This window comes from Muntiacus reevesi, chromosome 2 (genome assembly GCF_963930625.1).
Source record: "Muntiacus reevesi chromosome 2, mMunRee1.1, whole genome shotgun sequence".
NCBI lineage: Eukaryota > Metazoa > Chordata > Mammalia > Artiodactyla > Cervidae > Muntiacus > Muntiacus reevesi.
The window spans coordinates 71130071-71142241 of record NC_089250.1 but is presented as its reverse complement, the minus strand read 5'-3'; the positions used below and the strand labels follow the sequence as shown (position 1 = coordinate 71142241).

General features: G+C 51.6%; 1 protein-coding gene across 2 annotated transcripts in view; it reads left to right on the top strand.

Annotated features, from left to right (window-relative positions):
* Window positions 1-12171, top strand: part of RIMS4 (regulating synaptic membrane exocytosis 4) — a 65885-nt gene that overhangs the window by 45354 nt on the left and 8360 nt on the right. For both annotated transcript variants that reach the window (XM_065919786.1, XM_065919787.1), the window contains one exon: window positions 663-801. In XM_065919786.1, coding sequence (XP_065775858.1) covers window positions 663-801 — 139 coding nt within the window. The remainder of the gene's footprint in view (window positions 1-662; window positions 802-12171) is intronic.

Sequence of the window (12171 nt, the reverse complement as noted above, 5' to 3'; positions counted from 1 at the left end):
AATAGATAAGCAACAAAGATGTACTGTACAGCAGAGGGAATTAATTATAGGACTTCCTGGTAGTTCAGCTGGTAAAGAATCCGCCTACCATGCAGGAGACCTGGGTTCCATTTCTGGGTCGGGAAGATCCCCTGGAGAAGGGAATAGCTATCCACTCCAGTGGAATTGCCTGGATAATTCCACAGACAGAGGAGCATGGCAGGCTGCAGTCCATGGGGTTGCAAAGAGTCAGACACGACTGAGCGGCTTTCACTTCACTTCACTTCTTCACAGGGAATTATATTCGATATCTTGTAATAACCTATAATGGAATTTAATTTGAAAAAAAAAAAAAACCTGAATCATGTTGCTGTATACCTAAAACTAACACAATGTTGTAAATCAACTATACTTCAATTTTTTAAAAAAAGCACCTGTAAATGAATCTGCCAGTTAATAGAACTCATGTGATGCTGTTTGATGGGTGAGTATTTGGGCAAGCTGCCCCTGGGAGGGTGCGTGCAGGTGAGGCTGGTGGTTGGAGGAGATTGTTGAACCAGGCGGGGCGTGAAAACCCACGCTGGGCAGCCACCAGCCTCCGAAAGACTAACCAGAGGACTGGTCTCTCTCTTCTCTCCCACCCCGTCTCTCTCCCCGTCTCTCTGGACCACTCTGCCCGGAAGGGGACAGCCGGAGGTTGAAGGGGGCCATCCAGAGGAGCACGGAGACCGGCCTGGCTGTGGAGATGCCCAGCCGGACCCTGCGCCAGGCCAGCCACGAGTCCATCGAGGACAGCATGAATAGCTATGGCTCCGAGGGCAAGTGAGTGTGGGGCCCGCAGTCGTCTGGGGTGTGGGGTGGGCGGGAGGGACGGAGCAGTGCCCTCTAGGAGCCCTGGGTCAGCCTCAGGCCAGGAGGGGTGCTCACTCTGGGCACCTCGGTCATCCTCAGCCTCGGAAGGGAGGTGATGAAAGCCAACAATTCTCCGAGGAGGTGTGAGTGGGGCATGGATCTGGTACCCAACTATCTGGGTCTCAACCCTAGCTGCACTGCTCACTGACAGTGTGATCCTGGGCAAGTCACCTCTCTGCGCCTCGGTTTTCTCATCTATAACATGGAGACAGTAGCACCAGCCTCATAGGGGGTGGTAGGAGGGTTAAATGGGTTAATATTTATAAAACGCCTGGCACAATGGCTGCCACAGCAGAGGTTAATGAAGAAAGGGGATTGAGAGGGGTTTTGTTGGGATGGTGGTTATTTCCTCTTTAACTCTCTTAGTTGCCTTAAATCCCAATTGGTTTTTTAAAATATGTACTACTGCCTGATAAGGAGTTTCACACACATCAAGTCATAGCACATGAGGTCCAGCTGGCTCCTCGCCTGTTTCTCTCCCCCGGCTGTACATCAGAATTGCCTGGAACTTGTTACAAATACCGATCTTGGGACCCTGAATCCAAGCCACTGACTCAGACTCCATGAGAGCGGAGCTTGGGAGTTCCAACTTTAAAAGACTCCCTGGGACAAGATCAGTCTAGACTGGGGCTCTCACTGTCGGGCTTCCCTGGTGGCTCAGGCTGTAAAGAATCTGCCTGCAATGCGGGAGACCCGGGCTGAATCCCTGGGTGGGGAAGATCCCCTGGAGAAGGCAGTGGCTACCCACTCTAGTATTCTCGCCTGGAAAATCCGATGGACAGAGGCGCCTGGTGGGCTGCAGTCCATGGGGTCACGAAGAGTCGGACACGACTGAGTGACTGACGTTGCACTTTCACTTTGAGAATTTTGGGAAAGCTTGGAGCCTGCTTTCCCCTGATAAATACGCATATGTGCACCCTAACACACGCACACCGCACACACTCATTCTCACATGCGTGGTCACACAGACACATTTCATTTAACTCTAGGGGGCTCCCAGATTCCCCTAAGCCCCCCTGTCAAAGAAACTGTGGTCCACAGTGACTTCCTCATTGTACAGATGACCAGGGCACTCAGTGAGGCTGAGGGGCTTGGCCTGGGTCACACAGCACGTTCATAGGTCTGGAACCCAGGCATCCAGACTCTTAGTGGGGCTTGTATCACGGTACCCCGTTGCTTCATTATCTCAGCCGTCCTCAGCCAGGGAGGACGGGGGTATCATGACCCTTGTGAAGCACACGAGAAGACTGGGCCGTGGAAAAGTTAAGCTCCCTGCTGTCCAGTATGGTAGACCCCAGGCGCATGCGACTGTTTAAGTGTAAGTGAGTGAAGATGAAATATTCTGTTCCTCTGTCGCTCTCGCCGTATTTCAAGTGCTCCATGGCAGCCTGTGTTCAGCACCCACCGTATTGGACTGTGCAGGCGTTGGACATTTCCATCGGCGCAGAAAGTTCCACTGGCTGGTTCTGGCTGAGTGGCTCGTCCACGGGCAGACACCCTCCAGTTTCGGCCCTGCCTTGCAGCTGGGGGCTCTGCCGCCTGAAAGCCTTCCCGCCCCCAGCCCTCCTAAACTGGGCATCTGCGGTCTCTCTCAATGGCCTTGCCTTGGCAGATGCTGCTGGCCCGCCCACCTCCTAGGGAGACTTTCCGGAGGGCGAGAAGAGGAGGAGGACATGCGGAAGGCAGAGGGAGAAGAGGAGGACGAAGGGAACAAATGTTTGCTTTAACCTGAGAAACTCGGCAAGACAGCGAAACTTGAAGGGAGGCAGTCTAGGCGTCAGGGTAGCAGTGGGTCCCTGCTGAGTTTCAGGGGATCGGGAGATTTGGGTCCTGGTCCCGGCCTGGCCACTGACCCCGAGTGGCCTTGGGCATGTCCCTAGTCCTCTTTGAGTTTTAGGGAGGCTGAGACACGTCTCGTCTGTTAGCCTCATGGGCAGGTCAGAGGACCAGGTTGAGGAGGTGGTATCATGGTGCAGGGAACAGCAGCAGGGGGTCAAACCTACATTCCAGTTTTCCAGAAGAGGAGCTGAAGGCTCAGAGAGGCCACAGGACTTGTCCACGGGAGCAGTGTAGGAGGGCATTGTGAGGAAGAAAGGAAATGATGCCTGCACGTGACAGATGCTTGGGACGTGGCTCTTGTCGTTTGCTGTCACCTGCTTTAAGGGCCCAGAGAGTCAGATTATATTACAAACATGTTCAAAGTCAGGACTCTGGAGTCAGACAGTACTGATTGGGCCTCATTTCTGCTTCTTCAGAGCTGTGTGACTTTGGGGGAAGTTACCTTACCTCTCTGAGCCCAGTTTCTTCATCTATAGAAAGAGGTCCAGAATAGTACAGACCATTAATAGAGTTGTTGTGGGGATTCAATGAACTAACATATGTCAAAGCACTTAGAACAGTGGCTGGCACATTGCAAGCATTTTTGTTATTATAGCTATTACCATTGTTTGTCAATTTAACCACTGTTATTTGGGCATTTTGCTCCTTGTTATAATTGTGTCTAGAATGTACTTAGCACAAGGTAAGCATGGAATAAATGTTGGCGGTAATGATTATGATTTTTAAAAAATTTCTTTCTTTACTTGGCTGTGCCAAGTCCTAGTTGAGGCATGCAGGATCTTTAGTTGTGGCATGTGGGTTCTAGTTCCCTGACCAGGGATGGAACCTGCGCCCCCTGCATTGGGAGCACAGAGGCTTAGCCACTGGACCACCAGGGAAGTCTCCTGTGATGATTATTATGATTGTTAAAAGGTTTGTGGTGGGTGTCTTGAGACAGTTGAGGAAGGATCAGGTGGGTTTGAGGGTCCTTTGTCCCGCAGAGGGGAGAGTCTTGCCCTCCTGAGAGGGACCAGGTCTTGGTGGAGCCCAGCCAGGTGCTGCTACCCACCCCCAACATGCACCTGGCTGAGGAAGGGAGGTCGAAGGGACGGAGGGACAGGTGGGGACACTGAGCGGTAGTCGGCCTCCTCTTTGTTTTGGAGGTATTTTGGGCACTAGCAGGACCCAGATGCCAGGCTGTGAAACAGGAGGGGGTGTGACCGTCCTCCCCCTGGGCTTCTGCCAGCCCAGCTGAGGCTTACAGAGAGCCAGTGCCTTTGTGCAGCCCCCACCAGCCTGCAGCCCCTGGCGCTGCAGGGCGTGCGTATTCCTGCAAGTGGGCCCAGGGATGCTACCATGTGGGTTTTCATTCAGCATCTACAGTATGCTGGACAGTCGGACTGAGCACCTCGGGGACCCTGCCTTCCACCGACCACTCAACTAGTAGTGTAGTGAGAGCTGCAAAGGACAGGCACAGAGAACTTTGGAAATGCTGTGTCCTCACTAGGGCTCAGGGCTGGGGAAGGGGTGCACATTGGGGTGGGCCATTCTACCAGTGATGATCCTTGGGCTCCAGGTTACACAGTACCAGTTACAGTGGGTTGAGCCCTTGCTGCTCAAAGTGTGATTCTCAGCCCAGCAGCAGCACCATCCCCTGGGACCTTGTTGGAAGTATAGCATCTCTTGGTACTTCCCTGGCAGTCGAGTGGTTAAGACTCCACAGTTCCACTGCAGGGGGGCGGGGTTCCATTCCTGGTGCAGGAACTAAGATCCTAAGATCCCGCCTACTGTGTGGCACATCCAAAAAAAAGAAGAAAGGAAAATAAATGCATCATCTCAGGCTTCTAACAAGATCCCCAGGTGTTTCATGGGTTAAGGTTGAGAAGCTCTGGCTTAAGGGTAATAATGTTCTAGAGTGAACACTTTATAAGAGTACTTGCTATGGGCAGACACTGTGCTAACTGTTTTTACATTTATTGACTCATTTAATTCTCCCAGTAACCTGATAACCCTGGAACTGTTAGTATCCTCATGTTACAAATGAGGAAATGAAAGCCAGGAGAGGTTAATTAAATTGCCCAAGGTCACATAGCCAGAGTGGCTTCCCTGGTGGCTCAGATGGGAAAGAATCTGCCTGCAATGCAGGAGACCCAGGTTCGATCCCAGGGTTAGAAAGATCCCCTGGAGGAGGGCATGGCAGCCCACTCCAGTATTCTTGCCTGGAGAATTCCATGGATGGAGGAGCCTGGTGGGCTACAATCTGTGGGGTTGCAAAGAGTCAGACATAACTGAGCAACTAACAGTTTCATACAGCCAGTGAGTGACATCAATTTTGGGGATTCAAGTCTAGCATTTGGAATCTGCCCTTAACCATTCTACTCGACTCCCTCCCTCATTTAATGGCTGTGTCTGTCAAGATTTCCAGAGGTGGATGCTTCCAGCATGGTTTGGTGGCTCAGTGATCTCTCCATGTTTTACACTCTGCAGACTTCAGCATGGTGGACTAGTCATGGTTTATCCTTGGGGACTGGGGAATGGTTTTCCTTCCCAGTGCCCCTTTCTGCCTGATGGAAAAGTTGGTTCTGCATGTTAAGGATGGAAGGGAACAGCTATGAGTTGGGCAACCAGCCAAGCTCCCACTGCCCACCTCTCTGAGCATCTCCCCAGATAAAGGGCAAGGATTCAATACTCCTGAGAAAGGGCCAGGAGAACGGTACCTCCCCAGACCCCTCATCCATCCTGAGATACTCCCTGGTGACCATCTGCTTCTGTTTGGATTTCCCAAAACCAGACACAAGGCATGGATTTGAGTGCAAGCATTTCACTTGGAAGGTGGTTCTGGAAAACATGGTGGAGGAACCCATAAGAGAGACAGGGCAAGGGAGGCATCCAGTGACGTGTGTGCTGAGAAGCCAGCTGCCACTGTGTGTATCCAGAGCTTAACCTTGATGGGGGTCTCAGAGCCAGCCTGACACAGGTGCCTGAGGGTCACTCCCTGGGAGGCCAGGGAGCTGCGGTATTTATACTTCCACTCTTACTGGTTACTGGTTGACGGCTGCTCACAGTTAAGTGTTCTGCCCTTCCTCTGGAAATGAGGGCTCTGGAGACCAGAGCAATTCCTTGTTGGCCAGAGGAACGTAGCTAGAGGGATGCAGGTGCCAACAGTTAGAAGTCTGTGAGCACTGACTTGGTGGGGGTCAGAGGATGTGGGGGATGACAGCAGAATCTAGTACCTTTTCTGAATGCACAGCACCACTGTCTTCCAGGTGCCCAAACCAGAAGGCTCTCCCAGACGCCTCTCGCTCTCTGTCACTCCGTATCCAACCCTTGACTGGGCTCTACCATTTCCCTCTTAATTGTCCTTGACTCCATCCATCCCCCCTTTCCCCCAGCCATGAGGCCACTCATCACTCTTGTCTGGATACCTGCAAGTCTCCTTTGTGGTCCGAACTGCGTGGTCTGTCACTCGGCACTTATTTTCTCTGGATTCTGCCAGCCTCCCCCCTTTCCCCCCCAAGCTGTGTGCCCCAGCTCCATCACTGAACCTCTTGCCCTGCCCTCCGTCTCACCTCCTGGTCTTTGCATACATTGCTCCCTTCCCCTGACACTCTCTTTCCTACCCCTCCTCCCTCTTAGCCCCCGACTCATTCCTCCTCCAGATCTCAGCTAAGAACATGAGCTTTATCTCGTGTGCCACCTCCAGCTAATTGATCGTGGCTCCCTGAAGTGTTGTGTTGAGAAGGGTTCTGAAGTCCAGTCCAGGCTTGGTGGGAGCGTTGGGGTTGATTGATAGTGTCCGTCCTGGGAGTGGGCAGGGGAAATCCGCCACTCCTCTAGGTCCGTCCGCAGCTTCCACAGCCGGGTCTTCCCCCACCACAGCGCCCAGCAGTTCTGCTGTACTTGTTACACGTGTCTGTCTGTCCAGGCACTTGAGTCTGGTGCCTGTTCAGTCCGGGGCCTGGCCCGCAGTGGGTGCTGCAAATCTGGATGAGTGATGGGTTGGGACTGTGTACCCACATATGCATGCACGCATGCACTCACACGCACACACACGCATGCCTCTCCTTCCCGCCCCTCCGCAGCCTCCTGCATCGTACATCCGCCCTGTAAACCCACAGCTCTCCACACTGGCTGCCGGAGGCCCTCCTCCTTCCCTCTACCCCTCGTGGTCCTGTGGCGTTTGGGTCATCGGCACACGGCTCCCTGGGTGTCTGGGTCATGGTGCCCACAGCCCTGGAGAGTAGAGTGTGAGCTGACGCCAGGGCCGCTGCACCCGGCCTCAGGGAGGCTTCCGGTCAGGGCTGTCTGCCTCATCACCGAGGGCCCGGGAGTTCGGGTCGGTGGTCAGAACCTCCTTCTCCTTCGCCCTTTCTGTTGTTTTGCATACATCATGCCCAAAGGACAAACCAGCACTGGATGTGGCCAGCGGCTCGGCGATGGGGATTCGTTTGCTTCTGTTTTACAAGCACTGGTATTGGTTGAGTACTTGACTACACCGGAATCGGTTCTAAGGCGTTTATCTCACGTAATCCTTACAATCGCACCAAGGGTGTGCTACCACTGTTCACTCCTGCTTCTCTGAAAAGCAGACCCAGGGTCTAAGCAGCAAAGGCTGTGTCTGTTCGACCAGTGAGGCGGGGGAATCCGGGCTCATATCCAGGCCTGCCTGACCCCAGGGCCAAGACTGCAGATCCCCGTGCTCTGTCCTGGGGAAGCCTGAGGTCCCCCAGGACATGGAGACAGTGTAGCAGGTTGAGATGAACCCCAGAACCAGACTCCCAGGTTCAGATCCCAGATCAGCCACTTACCAGCCGTGTGATCTTGGTCAGGTTACTTAACGTTTCTGTGGCTTGGTTTCCCCTTCTGGAAAATGGGTATTCATATAGTAAGTACCTAGCTTGCACAGAGTTGTTAAATGAGTTAATATTGATAACTTAGTACTATCAGCACTTGGCTCATGGCAAGCTTTTGATCAATAAAAAATAAATCAAATCCTTGGCTTCATGCCCAGGAGCTACATTCTCGTGGCCCAGGGCGGGTGGGAGCAGGAGGCAGGTTTGGGAATGTCCTGAAAGCTTGAGAAGTTTGGAGCTGGAGTCAGGGTTGGCTGATGCTGTATATCCTGGCACACGGTCAGTTCTGCTACAGTGCTTGTTTTGAAAACGCAAATCTGTTCCAGCATGATTCAAGTATTCTGGAATAATTGGAGCACAATATAAATTTTGCCTTTGCTCAGGTGTGATTTCATCCATGAGAAACAAAAGGGGAACTCAGGAAACTACACCCGTAGGGGACTGCACGAAACACAGCCCTCGCCTCTGCCCATTCCCTCAGCCCCCCACCCCCTACACCGGGTGTTACAAGTTCCCACCCGCCCGTTGGGAGAGCCCTCCATCACCACTTCGCAGTAACTCACACTGCAGACCTGCTGACACTCATTTCCACAAGCAAATGTCAAACTGTCTTCAAGGTAGAGCACCATATTTATTGCAGTATCTACGCATTTATTTCACTTTTAAAAGACTTCTTTTTTTATATTGGATGGTTAGATAGCGTCACCGACTCAATGGACATGAATCTGAGTAAACGCCAGGGGATAGTGGAGGACGGAGGAGCCTGGCGTGCTGGAGTCCATGGGGTCGCAAAGAGTCAGACGTGACTTAGTGACTGAACAGCAGCAGAGCCGGTTAACAGTGTTGTGATAGTTTCAGCAAAGGGACTTGGCCATAAATAAAGACATGTATCCCTGGTACCCCAGTCTGTGCATTTCTTAACCATTTTACAGGTGTAAGACTGTGCTACTATTTTTATTATCTCTTTTATTGTTGATAAACTTTTGGGGTGTTGTGCCCCTAACCGTATTTTCCCCATACTCTCTGATTTTGACTGCAGGACTTTGCCCTGTACTGTAGTGTTTAGGAATGTATATTTCATGTTACAGCAGAACTGGCTGTACTGCACCCTCTGCGAGGCTGTGGGAGGGGGGACGGATGGACGATGGAAAGGTAGGGGTGATGGATGAACAGAGAGCCCATGAACCTTTCAGGACCACATAACCCATGCTCATCACGAGGGCTGGGCCACCTTGTAATTTCCGATGAGTCGAGACAGGCGATCCATCTGGAAAACAGAGTGGACGTCAAACCCCCAAATAACCCAATTATTTCTTTAACCGTGGAAAACACGAAAATCCAGGGGCCAAACCGGGCTCAAAGGTTAATAATAAAAGACAATAGGTTTCAGCCCCACAAACCAAACTAACAGGATTTGAGAGGCAGGAAATCTCATTTCACCATTAACACAAAATAAAAGGCCAGAGGAACATGAGGTCTAATCCCGTTTCGGGTCTCTGCCTCTGCCCGTGTGACATGCATCCCTTGGAAGAATCAGCTGCTGTAGCTGCGCCTCCCACGCTACCCCCAGATGACCTGTGCTTCTTCTCAGGCACCCAGGTACTGCACTTCCTACTAGATTTGAAATCAAAAGTACCATGTTTTCATGAGAGAGGGAGAAGAGGCTCTCCCAGGCCAGGCAGCAGAGACCCGCTGGCCACAGCATCCCAGTCCCTTATTCATCCAGCCAGTGCTGTGTACGTTTGCTAAACACTTTGCCTGCAGTATCCTATTGACTCTCTCCAACAACTTAGCTGGGTGGTTTTATACATGCAGCTCAGAGAGGTTACCAAACTTACCCCAGGTTGCACAGCATTGGAATCCAAGGTCTATATGACACCAAAGTTCAGTCTCAACCAGTAGGCTTTCCCACTTCTGGGCCAGCCCAAGAGATGTGGGTTCAATCCCTGGGTCGGGAAGATCCCCTGGAGCAGGGCATGGCAACACATTTCAGTGTTCCTACTTGGGGAATCCCGCGGACAGAGGAGCCTGGTGGACTGCACTCCACGAGGTCACAAAGAGTCAGACATGACTGAAGCGACTTAGCACACAAGGGTTTGTCAGTAAAAGCAATGAAGACCCAGAAGAGCCAAAAATTAAAAAAAAAAATAAACATGTATTGAGTTCCTACTCTGGAAGGCCTGGTCTCAGTAGTAGCAAGTATGTGGCACTTAATAGTAATTCAGCATGCTCTTTCCCGTTGGGAATGGAGCCTCTGAGTAGAGATTTTCAAATCATTGAAAACTGGTATAGTGCAGGCAGCCAGAAAAGGAAAGAAGGGCTGTACCCAGTCCCACGGTCGGTGTGGGCACATCTGCAGATAAGATTCAAGGGCAGAGACACCAGCAGCTGGCCAGACGTCACACAGCAAGCACTTGACCAGCGAGGAGTCAGAGCAGCCCTGACTTTGTATCTTTTGCCTTCTGTCCTTCTCCCGGGAAGACCCCGAGTTGGAGCGGGGTCTCTGATGCAGTTGGTCCTCTGGCCAGCAGGGACCTGCCACCACTTGATTCTTCCTCCCTCTAGCCCTGTGGAGGAGGGGATAACCCGTTCAGGGTTTCTGGGGCGTCAGCCTGGTTCCTTGGCAGCCAGCGAGGCACCCTGGGATGGGAAATCGGGCAGCCGCCCAGATATTATAAACAATTAGCGCTAATTACCAGGCCTGCCAGTTTCCTATTGTCTGCTCACAGTCCCACCAGACACTGAGGAGCAGACAGTGATGATGTTGGAGGAAACTTCCAATTTCAGGCTCTAGAAGGCCTTGCTTTGCCTGGGAGGTGGGCCCCTTCGGTGCCTTAGAACCCATGAGGCACTGCCGTTTCTTGGGCTTCAGGAGCCCAGACCCTCCTCACAGAATGGACTCCTGACCTTCAGGAGGCTGAGCTGGAAAAGAAACCAGTGTGGAGGAAAGGCCAGATCACCCGCTCTGAGAGTCTTGGGGCTCTGTGAGAGGGCAGGCCATTCACAGGGCTCAGTTCTTGTGACTGTTGGTCTTCAGGATTCTCTCTTAATTTCCCAGAGAGAGTCTTTGTTTCACTGAATTTGAATCAGCTGTCTGACCCTGCATCTGTCAGCTCTGATCAGGGGACAAGGTACTGCCTTAGTTTAAGTCAAACCAGTCTCTTCAGTCAATGACCTATGAGTTAATAACAATGACTTAATACAAACATTTATTTTTTGCTCATGCAAACTTCAGCACAGGTGTTCTGGTCATTGCACCTAGCCAAACTCCTTTATTCTTTTTTTAAATAATCCAATGAGTGTTTATGATTCCTCTGCTCTCAGATATTTAGAGAATTTCCATTTTCACTATTATAAATCATCCATGGCTAAATACAGTCCTTTTCTCCTCAATATCCAAAGGCCCACAACAATTGGTTTCCCTCTTTTTTTTCTTGAGACTCTGTCCTTTGCTGTGTTCTATGACATTGTATGAACCTGAAACATTGACGACCTCCAAGGTTCCTGAACTAGACTCTCTTGCCCCTGCCTCGTCTCCATCACCCTCTTGGGAGAGAAGTACTTTCTCCTCCTTACTGGGCTCCCTCACCTTTGTGGTGTCACCATCCTGAGGCCCTCAGGACCCCCTGCTGATGACTCTGCTCAGTGTAGAGAGAAGATAGTGTGTGGGAGGTGACCTCCTTTCCTCTCGCCTTGTTACTGGGCCCTGTGTATCCTTCAGCCCCCCAGGTCAAATTCTCCTCTCCTGGTCCATTCTGGGCCACTGCAGTCTGCAGTGATTCCTCTCTTCTGATGGTCTCCGAGCTCTCACAACCCAAGGTTGTGAGACAGCACATTTGTTTGCCCAGCAGAACGGCGAGTTCTTTGTGCATGGAGTCTTCTCTTGTTTGTTCCTGCAGCTTGCTTGGAATTTTATACGTGAAGATGCAAAGACTCTTGGGTGCCGTGAATTGGGCAGTGGCCTGGTAGAGCAGCAGGCACTGCCATTTTCTAGCCCTCAGGCAGCTATCTTTCTCACTCTAGGCCTCAGTCTTCCAATCTGTGAAATTGGGTCAGAGGACACTTTTCCTGGAGCTATTTGCAGAGCTGGAGAGTGAATCTTTTGCCAACTGTGATGATTTGTGATTTAGCAGCAAGGTATAAAGGCAGACAGCTGTGGTTCAAACACCAGGGAGCATGTCTAGGGTGTGAAGAGCTGGGTACAGCCATAGAAGACTGTAAATGAGTCATTCTCTCTGAAGAACTGGAGCAAAGGTGGACAGAGTGGTTCAGAAGCAGAAGGGAACATCCTCGGGGTGGAACCAGATACCCCTTGGGTTCTCCTCTGGCTCCTTCAAGGCTGACAGCCCAGCAGGTTCCCCTGGAAGGCAGCTGGGGACAGGGTGGGGAGCTGCTCTTAGGGCAGAAAACAAAGCATGCAGTACCCTCAGTCGAAGCCTGAGGTAGTCGCCCCTTCCTCCTAAAAGACCCTGGGACAGGCTGCTGTGAACCCTGGCACAGATGTGCTTGTTCAAAGGTAACTGTGGTTCTTGGAACATGCCCAAGTGGAAGGTCACCCGGGTTGGCCTTAAAGGTGTTGTACCCATGTGCTGACTTTGCCCTGTGAATT